General features: G+C 44.9%; 1 protein-coding gene across 2 annotated transcripts in view; it reads left to right on the forward strand.

The window, feature by feature from the left end:
* The first annotated feature begins 9,272 nt into the window (after window positions 1-9,272).
* SAMD12 (sterile alpha motif domain containing 12) overlaps window positions 9,273-21,253 on the forward strand; it is a 176,453-nt gene continuing 164,472 nt past the window's right edge. For both annotated transcript variants that reach the window (XM_074850858.1, XM_074850936.1), the window contains exon 1: window positions 9,273-9,394. In XM_074850858.1, coding sequence (XP_074706959.1) covers window positions 9,382-9,394 — 13 coding nt within the window. In that variant the 5' untranslated portion in view covers window positions 9,273-9,381. The remainder of the gene's footprint in view (window positions 9,395-21,253) is intronic.

Here is a 21,253-nt window from a genome sequence, read left to right on the forward strand (position 1 = left end):
AATAGGTGTTCTTTCCTAGATGCCAGGGACAGTTTAATGTTCTGTTGAATCATTATAAATTCCTTTGTCCCTCTGGGTAGTAAAAGCATGCAAAGTACAAAGGGAAAACATAAAGTAACACGGTATGAATGATCTCAAAATATAACACTGATGAGGAAAAGTAGCATAAGAAAGGGGATAGGGCTGTGATGCTTTGCATTGCTGGTAACAGTTGATGTTTGCATAGTAAAAGCATTAAATCCTTCCATACTGGACCTACACCTCCTCTTCACTGGGAATTTCACTGTATGAGGTGTGAGGCAATGAAAAATCAGGGTCATAACATCCCACTGAGTTTCTGAGTCATCTTATTGCACTGAAATAAAAGCACTTTAGAAAATACACGCCATCTGTGATGTTAAATGCAATTATCTGATTTGCCTTAATAAATGCTCACAGATCACCGCCAACCACTTGAATTTTTCAACACTGCTCTGAGTCATTCATAAGCAGGTAAAGGTCATCATGTTAAGACATTATCAAGCCTGATCATTATCAAGTTATTATTATCTATAATAACAGAACTGCTTCTATCCAAATCCAGCACATAAAAGAATTTTAAAGAAGGATATGTCATTTTTTTTTAGCTCTGACCTTCAGAGGATCACAGTAGGTATTACACTGAAGTCTATGCAGTATTGATTATTACTTGTAGCTTCATCATACTGGCACTGAGGTAAGCGACAAACATTACTGTTAAAGGTCAGATCCCAAGCTCTATGTTCCAGACTCCCCATGGCTGGAGCTTCTGTACATTGGGAATTCCCCAGAGGTGTCCTTTTTTCCACTTGCACAGTAATTTTGCCCAAGTATGATAGGGACACTGTGACTGTACGAATTAAATGTTCTGGTTGCAAGTGCACTATGCTCAGGATGTCGCAGCCCTACTGTGCGTACACAGGTCATGTTCTAGATGGGCTCTGTACAGATGCACATGTCCCATACTGCACAGGTTCATCTATTTCTCTCCGGGGAGTCCCAGAAGAGCTATGATAATGCTACCTAAAACTGTTTCTCAGAAGTTGTTTACACCTGTAACAAAACCTACAAATATGAATTTTAAATCTATTTTGCATAAGTGTAAATGTTTGTAGCTGCCCATCTGGAAGAGCTGCATGCACGTTACCCAAATCTGAGCACACTGAGGCTCCACAATACAAACATCTGTATGCACACCAGTCAACGTCTAATGTGTGAGTGTAGCAGGAGTGGTTTGAATGCTCAGCCAGTAAAAAACAGTGTAGAATTACCAAAATAAAGACCTTACGTAAGCAGAATTCACTCAGGTCCACAGCAGACCTGGGCCAGGATCCTCAAAACAGCGGAGAAGAAAATTGTTATAACCAGGGAAAATACAGAGACACTGTCCAAGCATGCAGAGATGGCGTTAGGAGAGCCAAAGCCCACCTGGGGACGTATCTGGTGAGGGACATGAAGGGCAACAAGAAGAGCTTCTACATCTACGTCAATAGGAAGACTAGGGAAAATGTGGACCCACTGCTGAATGGGGCAGCGGCCCTAGTGACAAAGGAAATGGAAAAAGCCAAGGTACTCAATGCCTCCTTCACTTCCTCTCTACTAGTAAGACCAGCCTTTCAGGAATCCCAGGCCCCTGAGAATAGTGGGAAGCTCTGGAGCAAGGAAGACATACCCTTGGTGGATGAGGATCAGGTTAGGGAACATTTAAACAAACTGGACATATATAAACCCACAGGGCCTGATGGGTTGCACCCAACAAGTCCTGAGGGAGCTGGCCAACACCATTGCAAGATGACCCTCAATTATCTTTGAAAGCTCATGGTAATTTGGGAAGATTCTTGATGACTGGAACCCAGAAAACGTCACTCCTACCTTCAAGAAGGGCAAGGAAAACCAGGAGAACTCCAGGTCAGCCAGCTTCGCCTTGATCCCTGTGAAGGTGGTGGACCAACTAATCCTGGAAACCATTTCCCATATTTAGGATAGGAATACCACTGGAATGGAATCCATGATCAAAATGGATTTACACAAGGGAAATTGAGCCTGACTAACCTGATAGCCTTCTACGATGAAATGACTGGCTTTCACCATTGTGTTCCATAACACCTTCTTAGAAAAACTGATGAAGTACAGACTAGATAAGTGGTTGGTGAGGTGGATTGAAAACTGACTGATACGCTGGGCTCAAAAGGTTGTGATCAGCAGCACAAAGTCCATTTGGAAACCATAGTGGTATACCCCAGGAGTCGATACTGGGGCCAACGCTGTTCTGTCATCTTTATTAATGACCTACTGGGATGATGGGACAGTGTGCACCCTCAGCAAGTGTGTTGATAACACAAAACTGGGAGGAGTGGCTGATATACTGGATGGTTGTGCTGCCATTCAGAGAAACATGGACATATTGGAGTGTGTCCATTGAAGGGCCATGAAGATGATTAGGGGATCGGAGTATCTCTCATACAAGGAGAGGCTGAGAGAGCTGGACCTGTTCAGCTTGTAAAAGAAAAGGCTTGTGGGGGATCTCGTCGATGCGTATAAATACCCAGTATGGGGGAGTATAGAAGATGGAGCCAGAATCTTCTCAGCAGTGCCCAGTGAAAAGAAATGAGGCAATGGTCACAAACTGAAACACAGGAAATTCCATTTAGATGGAAAAGGAAACTGTGAGGAGTGATCAAACATCAGAGCAAGCTGCCAAGGGAGGCTGTGTAGTCTCCACCCTTGGCAATATTCAAACCTGACTAGACGTGACCCTGAGCAACCTGCTCTAGTTGCCCCTGATCTGAGCAGGGCGTTGGACTAGATGATCCCTAGAGCTGCCTTCCAGCCCCAATGACTCTGTGATTTTGTGACTACAGGTTACTGAGAGATTTAACTACTCCAGCCCACATCAAGTTGCAGTTCAACAAATAATAGCAGAAGTCAAGATTGTTTAAACAAGTTACCCAATTGTTTGCCAACTGGTCACATGGATCTGCTATGGTACAGTTTCTCCAGCTCTGTTTACATACACAACCTCTGTTAGGTATGGTTCTTTCATTTTCTATGAGGAATGCTTTGCAGTAAGGCTCAGTGATTCACACTCTCCAATCAAGAGCAAGGAGAGCACTCAATGTTTTAATTTCCTCCACAGAAAAGGGACCCGAGCATTTTTCTGGACACCATAAATCTCATTCACTGCTCCCAGATCTCCAGTACAAACTCATCTGAGGCTATCACTGAAACAGTTGAGTTCTGTATTGGTGACACTACCCTCACTTGCTTGTTCCCACCTCATACTGCCCAATTTCTTGTGCTACCATGTGTGTTTGGGCAGTCACCAGTGAATGAGAGCAGGTAACTGATGGGGGTAACACTCAAAAGGCTTTGTGCCAGGTTAGTTTTTGGTAAAAAGGAAGGCTGTTTGAGGCTAATGATAGCAGTAGAAAGAAGGAAGGTAGACCACTGCTTTAGATAGCAGTGCTAGCACAGGGTAGCTAATAAGCTAGTTCATAAGATCACAGGATGATTCAGGGTGGAATGGACCTCAGGAGGTCTCTAGCCCAACCTCCTGCTCCAAGCAGGGTCAGGTGTGAGATCAGAGCAGGTTGCTCAGGGCTTCATCCAGTTGAGGCCTGGAAATCACCAAGGATGGTGACTGTAAAACCTCTCTGAGCAACCAACCTGCTCCAATCCATGACTGTCCACCTGGTGAAAAAGGTTTTCCTCATATCCAGCCTGAACCTCTCTTTTTTCAGTCTATACCTAATTTCTCCCAACCTCCCACCATGCACCACTGTGAAAAGCCTGACTCAAAAAGCTGTTGTCCAAGGCAGCCACAGCTGTGGTCTATGCATGCAGCCCCACTGCTGATTTTGGATTGTTCTGCTGGGCAAGTTGTCACAAACTAGCTTTGGGAGGAAAATGTGTGGCATGTTTTCTTGTTTGCATAAAATTTCTCTTTAGTTTACCACAAAGCAATGAATGAAATAAACAACTCATCAGATCATCTGATGATGGCAAAAGTCAGTACCACTCTCTGTGCATGACTTAAGACATAGGTGTTACTGGAGAGCAGAATTAACCTCACACTTATAACAGGATAGACGTCTACATACTGCCGTCGCCCTCAGATATGTACAGATCGTATTAACCCATCTGCTTCCCCTCCCCAGTTTTCTATCACATGAAATAAACCATAATAAATTCTATGGATTTTCTGACTATTTTAACACTCAAATTCCATTTTTTTTCCTTTGCAACTAAAAGCAGAGGACATTGGCTAGTTAATATAATTTTTATTTAAAAAAATAAATCAATGACTGAAAAGACAAAAAATAGAGAAAATACCAGAAATTGCAACATTAATGATAAAATACATCCTGAAGACATCCTATGATCTTTTCTGGGTCTCCTACAGACCACCAAATGCACTTCCTGTAGTATTATGGATTATCATGCAAAATATTTTTGATAATAAGGGAATCTAGGTGTGTAAGACAAACAATACTCAAAGTATATTTCAACAATAGTATAAACAAAGGATATCAATTATGCAATCACACTACTACACTACTAAAATCTACTTTTCAGTGCTTTAATGACACTGTTAAACTCTATTACATATATTTCAAACATGTTTATTCTATTTTTGGGTAGACTACAGTCTCCCTGCCTAATAGCTCTTCTGATTTCATTCTCAGACCCCAGAAAACTGCTTCTGAATATTAGTGTTTACACTTTAACACAGAGCGTACCTTGGTTCATTTTGTGATGGTAAGACTGGATCCACACAAGCATAAGAATCTGGATGGATCAGAGCATGAGACTTATATCTAAACTTGGTTTCTCTTCTTTTCTCAGTATATGCTTAGTTGAGTTATAGAGCACTTCTTTTAAAATCAAAACCCTGCAGAACATTAATAACAAAAAGTTGGATATTGAAAAAAAAAATCAGCAGTGCACCTAGCGTTTTATTCCCATGCTTTTCAGATATTTGCGTGAGACTCAGCAGGTCTTCTCAGGAAATGCCATTTCCTACAGCAAAAAAGAGAATGCGTAGAAACTCCCCACGCTCCTCCTCTCATTCCAGATCTGGCACCCAGTATCCCTCAGGCTGCTTTTCCAGCCATGTGCCTGACTCTGACAAAGGGAGGGGAATTGGATGGGAATTCCCTACCTACCACTTCCACACCTGAATTTCCAGCTACCTCCTACACTAGTGTCCATAAAATTTCTGCTGAAACTTCCTTGTTTTTCACTACCAAAGGAGTGCTGCATGTGGACTAGGGCACGTGCCTGAACGACCATACAGCCCTTCCCTCTTCCTCTTCCAGTCCTCAGTACCGGCAGAGGTACTGAAGTGGAAAACCCCACTTCTTCTTCCCCATCAATATCAAACCTGTATAGCCCTACACATGTTCCTCCCACACCTTCCCCCAATCTAAAGGCACTAATCATCAGTTACCTTTGAAAAAAACCACCCATTTTCATGTACTCTTTCCCAGCAATATGCAAGGCAATGTAAGAGTTTAGATACTGAGTTGTTAGACAGGTGGGATGGTCCTGTGATAGGGCTATTTCTGTCACACTTGAGTTTGATGACAAACTTTGAATGTTTTTAATTTCACCATCACAGTCTAGGCCCATTCAACTAAGCAAATCACAGCCAAAAATATTCAGTCATGGCTGTGAGATGCCAGAGAGATCCCATGTTCACTGCCAGAGAGACCTGGTGCCTGACTTGAGGTCAATGATTTTCAGATGTTTCTTCAACTGTCCCTGAAAGATGTCTCTGTGCGTGTGTTTGGGCACCCAAAATAATCATGTTTGAAAATCCTGGGTCACAATGATATGGCGGAAGCACCTTGCTAACAAGATGATCAGATGAAGATGACTGAGAATTTCACTATGCTTTTCAGAAAGGACTTAAGAGCACAAAGGGATGCTTAAAGCTTAATGACTGTTGAATTTCTGTAAGGTGAAAGGGAAATATGATGATGGATGGTAGTGTAGTGAAGTATACAAGCCTAACATCTTGTTTAGACTTCAGAACTCTTCTAGTAGAGCAATGCTGTTGATGGATGTACTTTCATCTAATGTTAGCTGGCAGAAGTCCTACCTAGAAATAATGCAAATGGCTAAGGAGCCTCTGGTCCATACTGCTTATTTCATCTGGTGGCCTAGGGCAAAGTACACAGAAAATTGACTTTGGCTGGAACAAACCGCATGTGTTTAAAGGGAGTTTGCTACACTTTCAAGAGAAAGTTTGGAAGAAACCTGTCTGGAGAGAGGCAAGGTAAAAAGGGAAGGAAGAAAGCAAGGAAGCGTGATGAAATAGCTCTTTCTGAGCAGAGAAAGCTGGTCTTTTTCTACTCTATAATTTAGCAGGGTGTTTTTAGAAAGTTAGCTTGCTCTCACTGATGTTTTTGAAAGCTCTGCTCAAAACAGATTGTACTTTACCATAGATTAATTGAATCAATTTACATCCTCTTTTCTCTAATGAGTGACATACATTAAATTACAATTTGCCTAGTCTTGGCCAGAATTTGAGAAGTTTCTGATGTTCTTAGATGCTGTTAAATACTAGGTTTCACTAGCTATCATGTAACATTAGGTATCAAACACTACACTTTTTAACATCTGTCATGCCCTATTTGCTATCTAGTCACAGCCATAATTTTGCTGTTCTTCAGCAGGCACAAAGTTGTAATTAAAAACTACAGGGCTGTTTAAAGGGCTTAGTAAAATTGTACTCACTAGGGATGTCCTCAGGGTCCACAGCTGAAATGTAGTTACCAGTCAGAAATTCAGCATACTAATGGGGATAGGACTCCAGCCCTCCACGTCCATGCCACTTGAACTCTGAGCCTTGATTTATTTGCTCTGTGGCTTCCAACTCATACTAACCAAGAAAGCACTGCTTCACATATGCATTAGGCAGGTAATTACTCTAACATACATCCAAACATTGTAAAGATTAAATAAATGATTAATGATTATTTGAATACATAAGCTTAATACAAAATGTCATCAAAATCACCAAATCTTATGTAGTGATGTTGCAAAGAAACTGCTGAAGGTTGTATGTGTGTATTATGTGTATTGGAAAACTGTGAAATCTAGGAACACCCTATTTTCTTGACAGGAAGTATGTGAATATCAGCCCATTTCTCCCAGCATATGGGATTGTGTGACTATATTGCCCTTGGGAATAACAGCATATCCTCTCAATCGTTATTAGTTATAATGCACTGTGAGTATGCCTACCACTTTACAAACACGTGAAAGACAAGGCTGCTCCTCCAGGAAGCTTGTATCTTGACTCATATACAACACAAAGGCTAATAGTTCAAATGCTTATGAGAGCAAAGAACAAGCGAGGTCTTCAGGGCAAAGCTGGTAATAGAAGACTTCGGGAAAGAGTTGGGCTTTAAGGCCATTCTGTATAGGGTCTAGTTTTCCTTCATAAAACAAATAATGAAGACCCAATTTTATTTTAATTAGGTATTTCAAGAATGTCAAAATTCCTGGTGTTTATGAAGCCCTTATTAATTTGCATGTTGTATGTTCTTGCACTCTAATTTGAACTCATGGAGGTTTTTTTGCAAAAATAGCCTGTCACAAATAACACTTATTAGCCGCAACAGCCACTGATAACAAACAAACAAAAAGAAAATGTGAAAATGTTTTCACACCCTCTCTGCATTTGCCCTTGTATACTCAGACCCTCTTCTGTTGTATTTCTGATTTTAGTAATGACATAATTTTGGTGAGTGAAGGAACTCAGTCTCTTTCTGGGTAGGTTAATATTTGTTGATACATTTAAAGCCCAAAAAAGGTATTTTTGAAGTTTCAAAACCTTTTGATATCTCAAAATGAAACTAAAAAGGGTACTAACCCACAGCTGTTTTTCAGACAATCAACATTTGAGAACCTCAAGGGTGCCAGGTTGTTTGGCATTTGTGAGGACCTGAAGTAAAGGCTCTGTTGCTGTCTCCCTTATCTCCTTTGTTTCTGGATTTTTTGGATGACCTATCAGAGTTGGGCAGGATAAAGATGGTGAATCATAGAATTGTTCAGGTTAGAAGGGTCCTTTAAAGATCATATAGTCCAACACCCTGCCATGGGCAGGGACACCAGGTTGCTCAAAGCCCCGTCCAACCTGGCCTTGAACACTTCCAGGGAGGGGGCAGCCACAGCTTCTCTGGGTGACCTGTTCCAGTGACTCACCACCCTCACAGTACAGAATTTCTTCCTTATAACTAATCTAAATCCATTCTCTTTCAGTTTAAAATGGTTACCCCTCATCCTATCACTACCTGCCCTTGTAAAACATCCCTCCCCATCTTTCCTGTAGTCTCCCTTTAGGTACTGGAAGGACACTACAAGGTCTCCCTGGAGCCTTCTCTTCTCCAGGCTGAACACCCCCAACTCTCTCAGCCTGTCCTCATAAGGAAGGTGCTCCAGCCCTCTGATCATCTTCTGGGCCTCCTCTGGACTTGCTCGGGCAGGTCCATGTCCTTCTTATGTTGGGGACCCCAGAGCTGGACACAGCACTGCAGGTGGGGTCTCACAAGAGCAGAGTAGAGGGGAAGAATCGCCTCCCTCGCCCTCGCCCTGCTGACCACACTGCTCTTGATGCAGCCCAGGATACAGTTGGCCTTCTGGGCTGTGAGCGCACATTGCTGGAGCACTGGAGAAAGACTGAGGGCCTCACTCCAGGGTGAGGTGCTGACGGGAAGTTCCCGATGCTCTTTCTGCTTCCCTGTGAAGACCTCTCCGGCTGTGCCAGGGAGGGCAGCGGAATGCGACTGGGACAGGACAGGCTGACACCTCAGTCCCCGGGAACCATCAGGCTGGAAGTCGCAATGACTGAAACACCACGACAGAAACACCCCAGCGCACCTGTGCACTGCCGTTCCCCTTCGGCAGGGCACCTGCCCAGCCCCTTCTTCCCACGCCTCGCGCTGGTCACCCCCCCACCAGCCTCCCACAGCCCCGCCAACGCCGCTTGCCGCTGCCTGCCCCCATGCTGCTCTCCCTGCTCGGCAGGAAAGCGCGGAGGCGCCCGATGCCGCCGAGACACCCTCCCCGCCCCCCGCCGCCAGAGGCCCGCGGCGGCCGACCCGGCGGCAGGGGAAGCCGGTGCCCGGTCCACGCGCCCAGCGGCCCCCGGGGACGGCGGGCCCGGGGCCGGCCGGCCCGGACTACATTTCCCAGGGTGCCGCGGGGCGGGCGCGCGGCCCCGCCCGCCTGTCAGCGGGCGCGCGGCAGGTTGATCGCCGCGGCTGCAGATGAGCGGAGCCCGCGCGCGGCCGGGGCAGCGCCGCCGGGGCCGGGGCCGGGTCGGCGGCCGGCGCACTATGCGAGGCCGGGAGGATGGCGGTGGAAGGTAAGGGCTCCGCGTCCGCTGCCCGCCGCCCCCGGGGTCCCACCCCTGTCTCCTCCCCCGGGCACTCACCTGCGCCGCGGCGGGGCCGGCCCGGCTTCGGCGGCAGGCAGGGAGGGAGGGGGCTGGGGGCTGTGCCCGCCGGCGGGGCCCGAGGCGGCGGGGCCTCTCTGCCGCCCGCTGCACCGGCCTCGCCCGCGGGGCGCCCGCTCGCCTCCCGCGCCCTTCGGCTCGGCCGCCCCCGGCCCCCAGCCGGCCCCCGGGCCAGGTGGCGTGGGACCGGGCCGCGGCGGCCCGCGGGAGGGGCGCCCGCCCGTGGGGGCTGGCGGCGGGGGACGCGGCGGGGGCTGCCCGCGCAGCCTGCGGCAGCCGGAGGCTTCAGTCCGGCAACTTCCCGGCGGGCCCGGCGGTGCCGCCTCTCCCGGCAGGGGCGGCGGAACCTGCGCCGCCTCCCTCCGAAGTGGCCCCGGCGGCCCCGCTCAGCCCGCCGGGCGTCTTCCCCGCCCCGCCGCCGCTCTCCCGCGGGAGCCGGGGCGCCGCCGTCCCTCGGTGCCGCCCAGATCCCCGAGTGCCCCGAGGCCGCGATACCCACGAAGCGCCAGCAGCCCCCGGCCGTCCTCCAGCGTGGGCGCAGAGCTGTGGGCGCCGGGGTGTGCTCGGCCCGGCCTTCCCGCTGTAGGAGATGCAGAAGCCCCGGGGCCGAGGTGCCCGGCTCCTGGGGAACGAACCGGGTAATTGAGGTGGTGCCTACCAAGAGCTGGGAAGGTGGACGCTTTGCTGAGGTCTTCCAATAGATGCCGGGCTCCTGTGGCAGTCTGACGTTGGCTGCGTGTTCCCTTTCCATGCGGCTTTCGGGAAGTTGGAGGAAAGATGTGACTGGGTGTATGGGAAAAGGCAAATCCACTTTCCTACTGTCTGCTTATAAAATTTCCTCAGTTTTCTAGTGCTTCAGAACAAGGCATTGAGAATCCCCAGGGTCTGTGTCCCTTCTTGGTTTCTTCTGTGTCCTTGGGAAAGTTTCAGAAGTCCATAGTGTGAAAAACAGCCGTCTAACCCCTCTCCTATTCTTAATTTGGGGGATGTTGGGTTTTTTTGGGTGCTCATCTTGAGACCACCTTGAGTTTTGTTTCTTGGATATGCTGAGATCTACAGTTCCATCAGAGACCACTTGCTTTATTACTGGAAATCATGCTGAAGCTATCTTGCTGAGTACCCAAGTGAGCAGCACAAATGATAATCCAGCAAAAACTTGAGCTTACTGAAGGTGGTGGGCAGCTTAACATCCCTGAAAAACAGATTCCTAGGCAAACTCAAATAAAGGTAAACAAAACCACTCTGTCTCAAAAGGTGTCTGTGTACATCCAAAGTTGCCCATCCTAAGCCGTAAGCCTCTCCATGAGTCAAATAGATTTCTTGCGCACAGGCTGCTTTACTGAATGGTGCTTTTGAAGACTGTAATGATATAAAGAAGGGAGGTAGTGGTCCTGAATAAAAGCATTGCTTCTTTGGTGGCAAAAACTTACCAACGTGCACTGGGCATGCGTGCCTGCCAGTGGGTAAGTAAATGAAAGGGACTGCCATGCACCAGATGGTTCATATGCCAGCAGCAACCCCTATTTCAGTGTGCTCTCTAATCTCATCCTCCTTTATTCACTTGAAGTCCTTCTCAGTCTGTTTGCTAGATCTTTTCAGGTCTGTAATAATTCCTGTCATATCTGCAGTGCCTTCCATCTGAGAATCTCTAAAAGCTTTGTAAATATTAATGAAGGAAAGCTCTGCTAAAGCTTTGGGAAGCAGTGCCTTTCCCTTCTGAGATGGGATTTTTTTCTTTTAACTCCTTCTTCCCATTTCTTTCCCCCAGGATTCATCCCTGCTATGGGCTCTCAGAACAGGTTTTCTTGACTGTATGTTCTTCTCTCCTCCCATTTAGGGTTTTTCTCCCTCAACTTTCTTGCCTTTGCATAATTCTATTACCCTCACACTAGCACAGCATGATGACTTCTTCAGCCTGAGTAGCTGTGTGGCTGTGACTGCTTTGTGTGTACATAGTGCATGCACATCTAAGGCCTTTTCTTATTCATAATTTTCTGTTGGAACTATGTTTCTTTGTGTGAATGTGCTTAAAAGCACACTTTTTTCTTAATGCATCTTCTGCTGTATGGGAGCCTGGGGCATGAGCCATGTTCTTCTTGTGAACTGTGACTTTTGGCAGGTAACATGTGGCATTACAGCTTCTGTTTGGGAAGCTGAGAAGTTACTTGTCCCTCATGGTTCTGATCACCACAGTGTGCAGATCCTACTCTAGTTGAAAGTAAAGTTGCTGTTGAATCTTCTAAATTGATAGTTTTGTAGAAAAATGCCAATTTGCTGAACTCAAACTGTCTTGGACTCAGGAAACAGACTGCTGCTTTTTTTTTTTTCCTTCCTAGTTTGATTTGTTTGTTTTCACTGGAAAAATTTTCCTGGTTTGCTGCTTGGGATCTTGAGAGCATAACCTGCTGTACATCTGCTCTGCAAGCTTGGAAATAAGGAAAGCCCTTGAAACCTGGTTTAAACTGAAGTTGTCTGGCCTTCCAGTCTCAGTGGTAGTCGGCTGGGATGTTGGCTAGGATGGGCTTCCTCGGTCTTCAGACCTTTTTATAGAGTGTAGCAAGGCTTCTGGATGCCTGGGCCAACTGGCTTCTGTGAACTCACAAGTGGCTGGCTCTGGGATGTAACTGGCAGGGAGTGGAGAGGTCCCTGGGGCACAAGGGAACCATGGATCTTGGAGCATGGGAGTTCCTGGCCCGAGCCAATATCCGCTGTCCCACCAGCTCTGCTGCCCCACCAGCTCCACCACGTCTATTGTTCTGTGGAAACCGCCCATTTGTCAGCCTCAGCCATGACCCAGAGACTCTTTCGTTTCTCCTTTCAGAAATGCTCTGTGTGGCTAAAGTGAAAATATTTTGTAACTTCTAGTTTGTGGAGAATCTTTGTAAAATTCTAATTTCATTTTACCTAACAAACTGTTGAACTCTTCCTCAAATTTGATTATTTTAATGCTGTCTTGGCATGGAGTGCTGGAGTTTAGTTATGGCAACAAAATGTCCAGTGGTTTACTTAAGGAAAATATCCCAAATTTTTTACTGGGATAGCTGACAGTGATGCATTTACAAATATGAAATAGGAATTTGGAGGATACTACAGTTCCTTGACAGTTATATATAATACATACCTGGGTGTCCCAAAAGAGATTATGTGGACTGGGAGGGCCTTTGGGCTGCACAGTGCCAGTGCTTCCTGATTGATGACAGGATTGGTGTGTGTATTGGGAAAGTGAGTTTTCACTCCTTAATATGAGCCCATCTAGATGGGAGCACTGCCAAGGTAAGTCTATTTTTAGACCTAACAGTTTTGACAATGTTCCTTTAAGTGGTTTTTTTCCCTTTAGTAAGAATGAAAGAACTAGGTCAGAGCCAGTAGAAAAAGGCTTTTGATCTCTGCAACAGTGTTCTCAAAATTTTTTTCTTTTTGCTCTTGTGCAGCAGAGGTAGAGTGAAATGATGACTTCTTTGTGCCCCCCCCCCCCCAAGTATTTGTTGCACAGGAAAGTGAAAGACTGACAGCAGCCACCAGATAATGTATGCATGCACATAATCCCACACAGTTCTGTCAGATCCCCTCCAGCTCTAGCCTGTGGTGTCTTTGAGATTCCTGAGTAAAAAAGTGCTCGTTATGTCATGGAGCTCTTTCATAGTAAGTGTTTAATGAAGTTTGGTCTAACGCCTTTCCTGCTGTGTATAGGCTTTGGAAAGTGCATACATATGTTTGTAGCTGGTCTCCTCTTGAAAGTTTATGTAAACTTTTACCTTTCTATGGCTCTTCTGTAGTAGGCTTATGCTATTGAGACCCTGACTCTCCCTACAGGATATTATATTTTACTATGAAGTGGAGCCTTGCTGACATAAAATAACAATGACTCTGGCCTTACCCCTTGGTAATTCTCAAGGGGACTGGAGACTCAGAGGAGATTAGGGCATTCTGGGGTGTGGCGTCAAGGTTAACTGCTGCAAGACTGGTTATTTGCAGCTTGTAACCAACTTCTCTCAAAGCTATCCTCTGAATTTTGGCAATACCTGGGTGGAAAGCCTTCAATGCATAGCCTACTCCAATGGATGTTGAATGCTGCCGTGGGTTTCCTCAGAGACTTGAGATGTGGTGAGCTCAGAGATGTGCTATGCCAACTCTGCCAGGAATGTTAAAGCAAGTTCAGGTCCGTCCCAAGGACAGCTTTGAAACAGGTTTCAGTGTAGGTACCTATCATGCTGTTCCAGGGTGTGCCCAAAAGTACAACTCTTTTGACAGGTGTTCAGTTACTCGACTTTGTCTTATTCCTACACCCTCCCCAAGCTTCTGAGCCTAGATGTCTCCACATCTAAGTTTCCAGGGGATGTAATCTCATAGATGGGTTTTCGGCACACTAATTGCTTGTGGAGCAAAGAAGTAACAAACCCTCTCATTCAAAAATAGCATGTGCTTCCATCAATGCTCTTTGTTTTCTTCCGTAGTTTTCAACCACTCCTTAGCCTGAGGGACTCAGACATGTGGCTTGGAAAGGGCTGCCAGTTGGAAGCAGGGCTGAGATAGGCATCTACCTCTCCAGTTGCAACTGTTGCATTGGGTCATAGCAGAGGACATGGATAACACCAGTGGTGGAGGTGCACACGGGACAGAAAGGAGTAAGACCTGAACATCATCAGCATTTGGTCTTCATACCACTTATTTTGTATGTTATTTAGTGACCATTTATTGCAAAAATGCATCAGCAATTACGGTATTCCAAAGTGGAACATCGGTCTTCTCACATCCACATTCCTGTGGCAGCCTTCTTGTTGGGCTGTAACATCTATACCCTTCTTTCTTGCTCAGCAACAGCACAACTTCAGAAGATGGGGCTTATCTTGACATGCTTCTCCCTCCCCACCAGTGTGCACACAGCTTGGTGGCACCATGTGCTCCTCGGCTTTGAACCATTGCTTAGAGCTTTCCTATCTAGGTGGCTACATTTGAAAAAGTCACAGTTCACTGCATCTGTCTTCAACAAGGTAGATAGTCAGTGATCCCTCTCCAGAGGAATAAAGTCGCTATCTAAGGCCAGGAGTCTGTTTTGGACTGCAGGTTCTTATTCTGAACAGGTACACTATGCTTCTCAGGCATTGTACAGGGAAACTGAGCTGAAGTTCAGAAGGTGCGCTCTACTGTGGGAATTGGAGACCCCCAAATGAAACTGAAGCAACAGAGAATGTCACTGCACTGAAATCTCTTTGGGTGTATTCAGACTGAGTGGGGAGTGGATATGATTGCAGGTTATCTGTTTGTTTTTGACTCCCTACTTTTAGGAGTAAACCCATATGAGGCAGGAATCAAGATACAGTATAGACTTGGTGTGTTGCTGCATTTCCCTTGGATGAAATCTGGTTGTAGAATAAGAGTGTACGTGGGAACTCAGAAGTGCTTTCAGGTCAGCCAAATTAGATACAATTCCATGAGTGTTTGGCCTTACCCTTTAAAATACTTGGAGGACTCAGAGGCTCAGGGAGGACATTGATTAATATCAATTGGCCATTTCAATGCAATTGAATGCCATCATAAAGGTAAAATTTGTCAGGTGGTGGTGATGTATGGGCAAAAGGAAGGAATCGTGCTTTGAAAGTTCCTGTGCTTTCTCCACCAAGAAGAGAAGGCAAGTTAGCAAATGACAAAGAGTTAGACATTAGGTGCATTTCCTAACATACTGGTGGAAAGTACTGACAAAGTCTTCAGTGAGGATGTAAGATCCCATGTTTACTGCTTAAATAGAAATTATAAAATAGAATTCTTCTTGACCGTTTGGGTTGGTTTTTTTGTTTGGGTTTTTTTGTTTGTTTTGTTTTTGTTTTGTTTTTTTTGTTTTTTTGTTTTTCCTGAGATGTCCAAGCATGGTGGGTAACATTCAAGGAGGTTGTGTAGCTTTGTTCCTCTCATTTACAGCTCGGTGTATGAGGCCAGGGCAAGGTGGAGCCAGTGTCCTGTGTTTCCCAGTGTTGCTGTGTCATGAGGGTTATGGCAGGAGAGCAGCAGTGAGAAGCTCAGAGGAAGGCACTGTAGCTAGGTGGTGTCAGAGTTGCAGATTGTTCAGCTGAAAACCTTGGAGAGGTTTCTGTCCAAAACATCATCTATGCAGGCTTGCTAGTGAGTGCGGACCCTGGGTATTTGGTTAGCACCGTAAGTTTTTGGTTTGCCCATTGGTCTCTGAAAGTGCTACAGCTACTTTGCAGAGGTGGTAGAACTGTTGGAGGGCTACTGCTCAGTGCACTGAGTATTCAGTTTCTGGGTTTGTTAGGGATACTGTGTCTGGTTCTGATGCCAACTTGCTCTGCTGTCCTGGCTGAGACAACTTTACTCTCTTGTGCCCTGTCCTGTCTCTCTTTCTGTCCAAACTGTATGATCTCTGAGGCAAGGGCTTCCCTTTCCGTGCACAAGAGATACTCAGGAGTTGGGACTGAGCAATCCTATTTGGGTTATTTCTCATGAAAGCTGTTGTCTTTGAGTGGGTACAGATATTTAATCTTGCAGATTAACAGCTGAACAACTCCAGCCTCAATTATTTGCTCAAAGCATGCAGAGAATGTGGAGGGAGTAGTTCTGGAAGGTGCCAAAGGTGGAGAAAAGGGCTAGAAAATGGAGTAATTTTGAAGTCTTCTGAAACTGTCTGGTTTGTGGTGGTCAAAATAGCAGATAGGATTTCAGGAATTATGAGGACGAGCTCAGACAAGGCAAGAAGGATCTTTGTTTCTATGTCATTGCATATTGCTCTTGTATTTTGAATGCTTCCTGCAGTTTTGCTTACCATGCCCCCAAAAAGGGACAGGACTGAAAAGAATACAGGAATGGGCAGGTGGCTGGTCAGGGACACGGTATCTTCTCAGGGGGCAGGTTATAAAGATTCTGAATCTTTTTAGCTTGAAAAAGAGATGACCAGATGAAGATGAATGATTTGGAGAAGGTGAAAAAGGAACTAGGTCACAAGGCAGAACCATGAAACTGTAGGGTTTTGTGCTTAACATAAAAAAACAAAATAGTTTTTCATATAACACACAGTTCCCCAGGTGCAGCTTTCAACCTTGGGTCACTCCTAACCTGCCAAGAAAGGATCAATTTATGTACGCCTTGCTCTCACACCATTTCCTTAAGCTGTGGTGTAAAGGGCTAGACTTCTAGTCTGACCTAGCCTGATCACTTTTATGACAAAGTCTAGCTCATCTTGTGTGCATCCAGAACAGTTCCACTCACCACAAGAGCTTGATTTGCATCAAGTAATTGAGAGGAGAATTTGGCCAGAACAACCCAGAAACACAAAGAGGAGATGGGGAATTGGGCACTGAGCTATAAAAACGTTAACAGACAGGGTCATGATGTATAATATATGTAGCTCTCTTTTTCCCAATATATAGGAACTGATACTGTTCTGTAAGAGGAACTGTCTGCTATGTCAGGTCTATGGAATTGAGGGGAAAGGAGGGGCCCCGCATTAGGCTGCAGCTGTAGAAATGCCATCCTGGAAAATACCAGTTCCTAGGTAGGGTTGGAAACTGCTGTACTGAGCTGCATAAATGAGGTGAAATATGGTCTGAGAGAGACCTCCAGGAGAGCCTGAAGCAGATTAGATCTACAGATCTCACCCTAGGTGGTTTCTGTCTTGGGTAGGTTGTATGTTCCCTCACCTTTGCATAGGGTCCTCTTTCTCCAGAAGCGTCCTGTGGCAGAAGGATGACAAAGAGAATGATGAGGGAGTTGCTGTCAGTAGTTGCATGTTCGCTGTGCAGCATGAGCAAAACTTGGCATTAAAGAGCCAGGTTCATTACTCAGAACAGCAAGAATTCACCCTAATATGTGCTGCTCCTGGATGAACCAAACAGGTGGGCAGGGGGACTGGACTTGGGCTGAAGTGAATTCTGCATTCAATTACAGGATCCGATATGCTTGCAGGGAGTATGTGACTGAAGAGGAACAGGGTGTGAGGAAGACATTTGGTGTTAATTGTAACCTGTCTTTAGTGCAGTGCTATGTGTCCCTGTATGATGCGGAACGTCACTAGCTCATGCTCTTCAGCTGAACATTCAGATTATTACTTCTCTCCATTCCCCCACTTGTTTGCTCTCCTCTGCCCTGTTTTTGTGGCTTTTTCTTTTTCTTTTTTTTTTCCCCCCAGAGGGGATTTTAGTTGAGTTGATTTGCTTCTCTGCAAATAACCTAGTAAAAGCAAGAATGAGACTTTTAATACTGCTGTTTCAGAAACATAAAGAAAGAAGAATTGTAATATGTGTAAATAGAAGCTTTCTCCTGGATTTTCCTCTAGCAAAATAATTGCATGCTCTCAGCTAACGGTTTGTCGCTACACAAATCAGCTGGGGTACTGGAGTGAGTAGGATACAGTGGTATGAGTAAGCAGTAGGAGGTGAAGAATTTTACTGGGGGAAGGAAAGAAGGCATTTCCAGGCTCTTCAGTTAAATGTGCAAGGGAAGGGGTAGCCTTGAACAATGGTAAAGGAGGTAACTTTTAGGCAGTTGAGAGAAAGCCAGGACTGAAAATGAAGTCAACTGCCAGATTGCAAACTAGTTATGCTAGTGAGAATGAATAAATATATTTTCCTTTGCATGTTGATGACTTCCTGCATCATTCATGGGACAAGAAATAAAGCCCGGATCCACAGCTGAATTGCAGCCATTTCTGTGCCACGTGTTCAGCAGACACCGGCTTTCATGAGTAGGGCGAAGGCAGAGATCTGTGGTGTGTGTCTGGACAGCACACTTCTGATGCTGTAATAAAGACTTAACCTGTGTGTGTCTGAGCCATTCTTTGTATGCTGGATAGGCTCACTAGTGTTTAGAAAAGATTTCTGATGTACTGCTGTCTGTTTATAGAATTGTAGTAGTGCTATTAGGACTTGAGGTGAGGCATTCTTAGAAATATAATTTGCAGTGGAGCATGACTAGCTAATCTCCTAAACAGTGATTCCAAGACAAGTTTCTTCCGGGGATAGTGGAACTAATGAAGACTTGTTACTTACCGAGGTGTGTTCTTTATCTTTTTTTTATCTTCTTCCTCTCCATATTCACTGTAAATCCTCAGAGGGCTACAGTGGTACCTAGTCTGGAGTTTGCCTAAGTCAGTTGGTATCTGACAATTGCAATGTATGGTGGATACTTTTGCTTCAGAGAGCGCGTTATTTTAGGTCTCTTCCTCTCTATCTATCTACTGATTTTTTTTTTTTTTCCTACTTCTTAACTCCTGTAGCACCCTCATTGATTGCAAGTCTGTGCATCTCACAAACTTGAAATCCAGAGTTCCTTCACTTTTCAGAAGCTTTGTAGATGCTCGCACAAGCCTTCTTATTAACAGAGGATGAAATTAGTTTGTGAAATACATTACCAACTATTTTGTGCTGTAATCCATTGCTCAATTTATGTTCCTGTATACATGTGATGCATGTTACTTACTGACCTTTATTACTTTGTTCCCTAAGATCCATTTTGCTCTGAGCTAATTGCATAGCTCATTAGTCCTCTTCTTTGCCAGTATTCTTCTCCTTCTCTATACCTGTACAGAATTTGTGGTAGACTTGCCCTCCTTATTCACTGAATTGATCCATTTTTCAATGAGCCTTTCTGTTGCTGATGTGAATTCAAGACCTGCTTGTATCAACTGTATGTTTATTAAAATGGTATGAGAAAATGCTTCAGAAATAATTTGTCTGTCCAGTCATTGTGCTTGCTTTTTATCATGAAATCCCATTGCTGTTGCAAAGGCAGAACTTGCATTCCTGAGACTTCTAGGTCTATCAAGCATATATATGCAGTCTGTCTCCTGAAGAGCAGGTGTAACAGAAACTGTCTTTTATGTTTACAGCCTTTACTAAAGTCTGTGAGGTAAGAGATGGCAAACGGATATTGCCATACATAAAATAAGTAGTTTTCAGTAGGAAAATTGTCAAGAATGCACAGGTAAATTTCTTAGCTGAGTAAAGTTAAGTACATATGTATCCTGGTGGGATGAGAGTCTTAAAAGGCAAACTTAACCCATACAAGAAGAGGGATTTTTATTCTGGGCTTAGTGTTTCTGGTCTATAGACAAGACGAGGAGTCCTTCTCCTCTCTGTACGCTCAATATTTGCATGGCCTTCAACCAGATTATGAGTTTAGTTTGATGCCAGATGAAACTGCTAAACTGCTCATTCTGGTTTCTTGATAGAGTTCTGATGCTGTACAAGAGTCTCTACCATCAGCTACCTCTTACAGCTGAGGTGCGTGTAAGCAATGTATGTGAAGTGTAGTAGATTGTCTCACTTTTTTTTTCTTTCTGTGTTTGTCTTTATTTTTGGGCACTTTTTCATTGTTTCTGGAGAGAGCCAAATGGCTTGTAGTAGTAATTGGCTTGATACCATGGGATGACTACCCCGTTGCCCAGCTAGAGATGTTCAGGGATAGTTGAGTTGCATCAGGAGTGCAGTTACTTTAATTTTTTTCTTGCTGATGGTAAATTTAAAGGGGTAAAAAAAGCCAAAAGCCCCATAACCTACAGTTACAAACTAAAATCAACACCCTTCCTCTGAACACTTTATCCCCTTCTACCTCCATGCTCTTCCTACAGCTGTCTCCCCTTTGCTCTGCCCTCCCTGCCCATCTTGACCTGGTTCAGTGTCCACTTCCTTGCTGCAGAGCTCTCTTTTTCTCTTGCCCTTCAAGATACCTCCCAGCTGGACGGCATGTCCCACTGCTTGAACAAATTCTTGATTGTAAAATTTGTATGTTGTAAGCTGTTTATTGTTTGTTAAATTGATTAATCCAGTAGATGATATCAATAGTCATGATAGAGAGGCTAGAAAGACAAGCCACTCTGGAGGGACCTGAAGGTACAGCAGTGTGCGGCTGTTGTCTGCCAAGCCTTGCTGAATATGTCTGTCTGAGCTTTGAACTCAAACCTACAGGTACAGCTCATCAGTGGCAGCAGTTTACAAAGTACCCCACAGCTCAGTGCTAGCCTGGCTTTTGGCACAGCATGTTTGTAATCATTTAATGCTGATTTTTGCTTCTGACCAACAGAAGCAGATAGCTAGATACCAGTATTACTCCAGCTAAGTATTTTGGGACTTCAGGCTTAGAGGTTTCCGATAAATTCATGTTGTCTGTACTGAAGTAGAAAAGGTCCTGACTGATTTGGTAGGCTTCTTTGCTTTGTGTGAATGGTGCTGATTTGGTGGCCATTAGATAGGCAGACTTGAGAAACAGAGTGGTCAAAATCTTGAAGCTACTTCCTCAGCAGGTTGCCAGTGTATTTACTAGGTGACAACATAAGCAGCAGGTTGTATTCATGTGAAACTTTGACTGCAGTTTCAGCTGGTCCAAAGTGATAGGTTGGGGGAGCTGTGCTGATTTACATTAGCTGGAGGTAGGACTGTATGGAGAAATAATTCCTATAGGCAAAAGCCAGACAGTTTCTCAAAACTAGGAACTGATTGGTGACGCAGATGGACCATCCAGGAGTTGTAGAAACTGATTACTGTGGAAAAACTCTGCCAGATTAAGTAGTCAAAATAATCCTAGATTTTATGGTACAAATTGAGGTCATCTTTATTAGGTGTTTTTAATCTTGTTTTTTAGTATTGTGGAAGTGGTAATAACTGTTCAGGTCAGACATAATCTTTAAAATAATCCCATGTTTTCTAGGGATATTCAGAGTTACTAATGAAGTACTAGCTTCCGGAAAGATAGGAAGGGCTTTGCAGTGCAGATCCTTCTTGCTCATTTGGTCAGTGTGAGCAGCCATCTCATCTGGAACAAGAT

Source organism: Strix aluco, chromosome 1, assembly GCF_031877795.1.
Source record: "Strix aluco isolate bStrAlu1 chromosome 1, bStrAlu1.hap1, whole genome shotgun sequence".
Classification (NCBI taxonomy): Eukaryota; Metazoa; Chordata; class Aves; order Strigiformes; family Strigidae; genus Strix; species Strix aluco.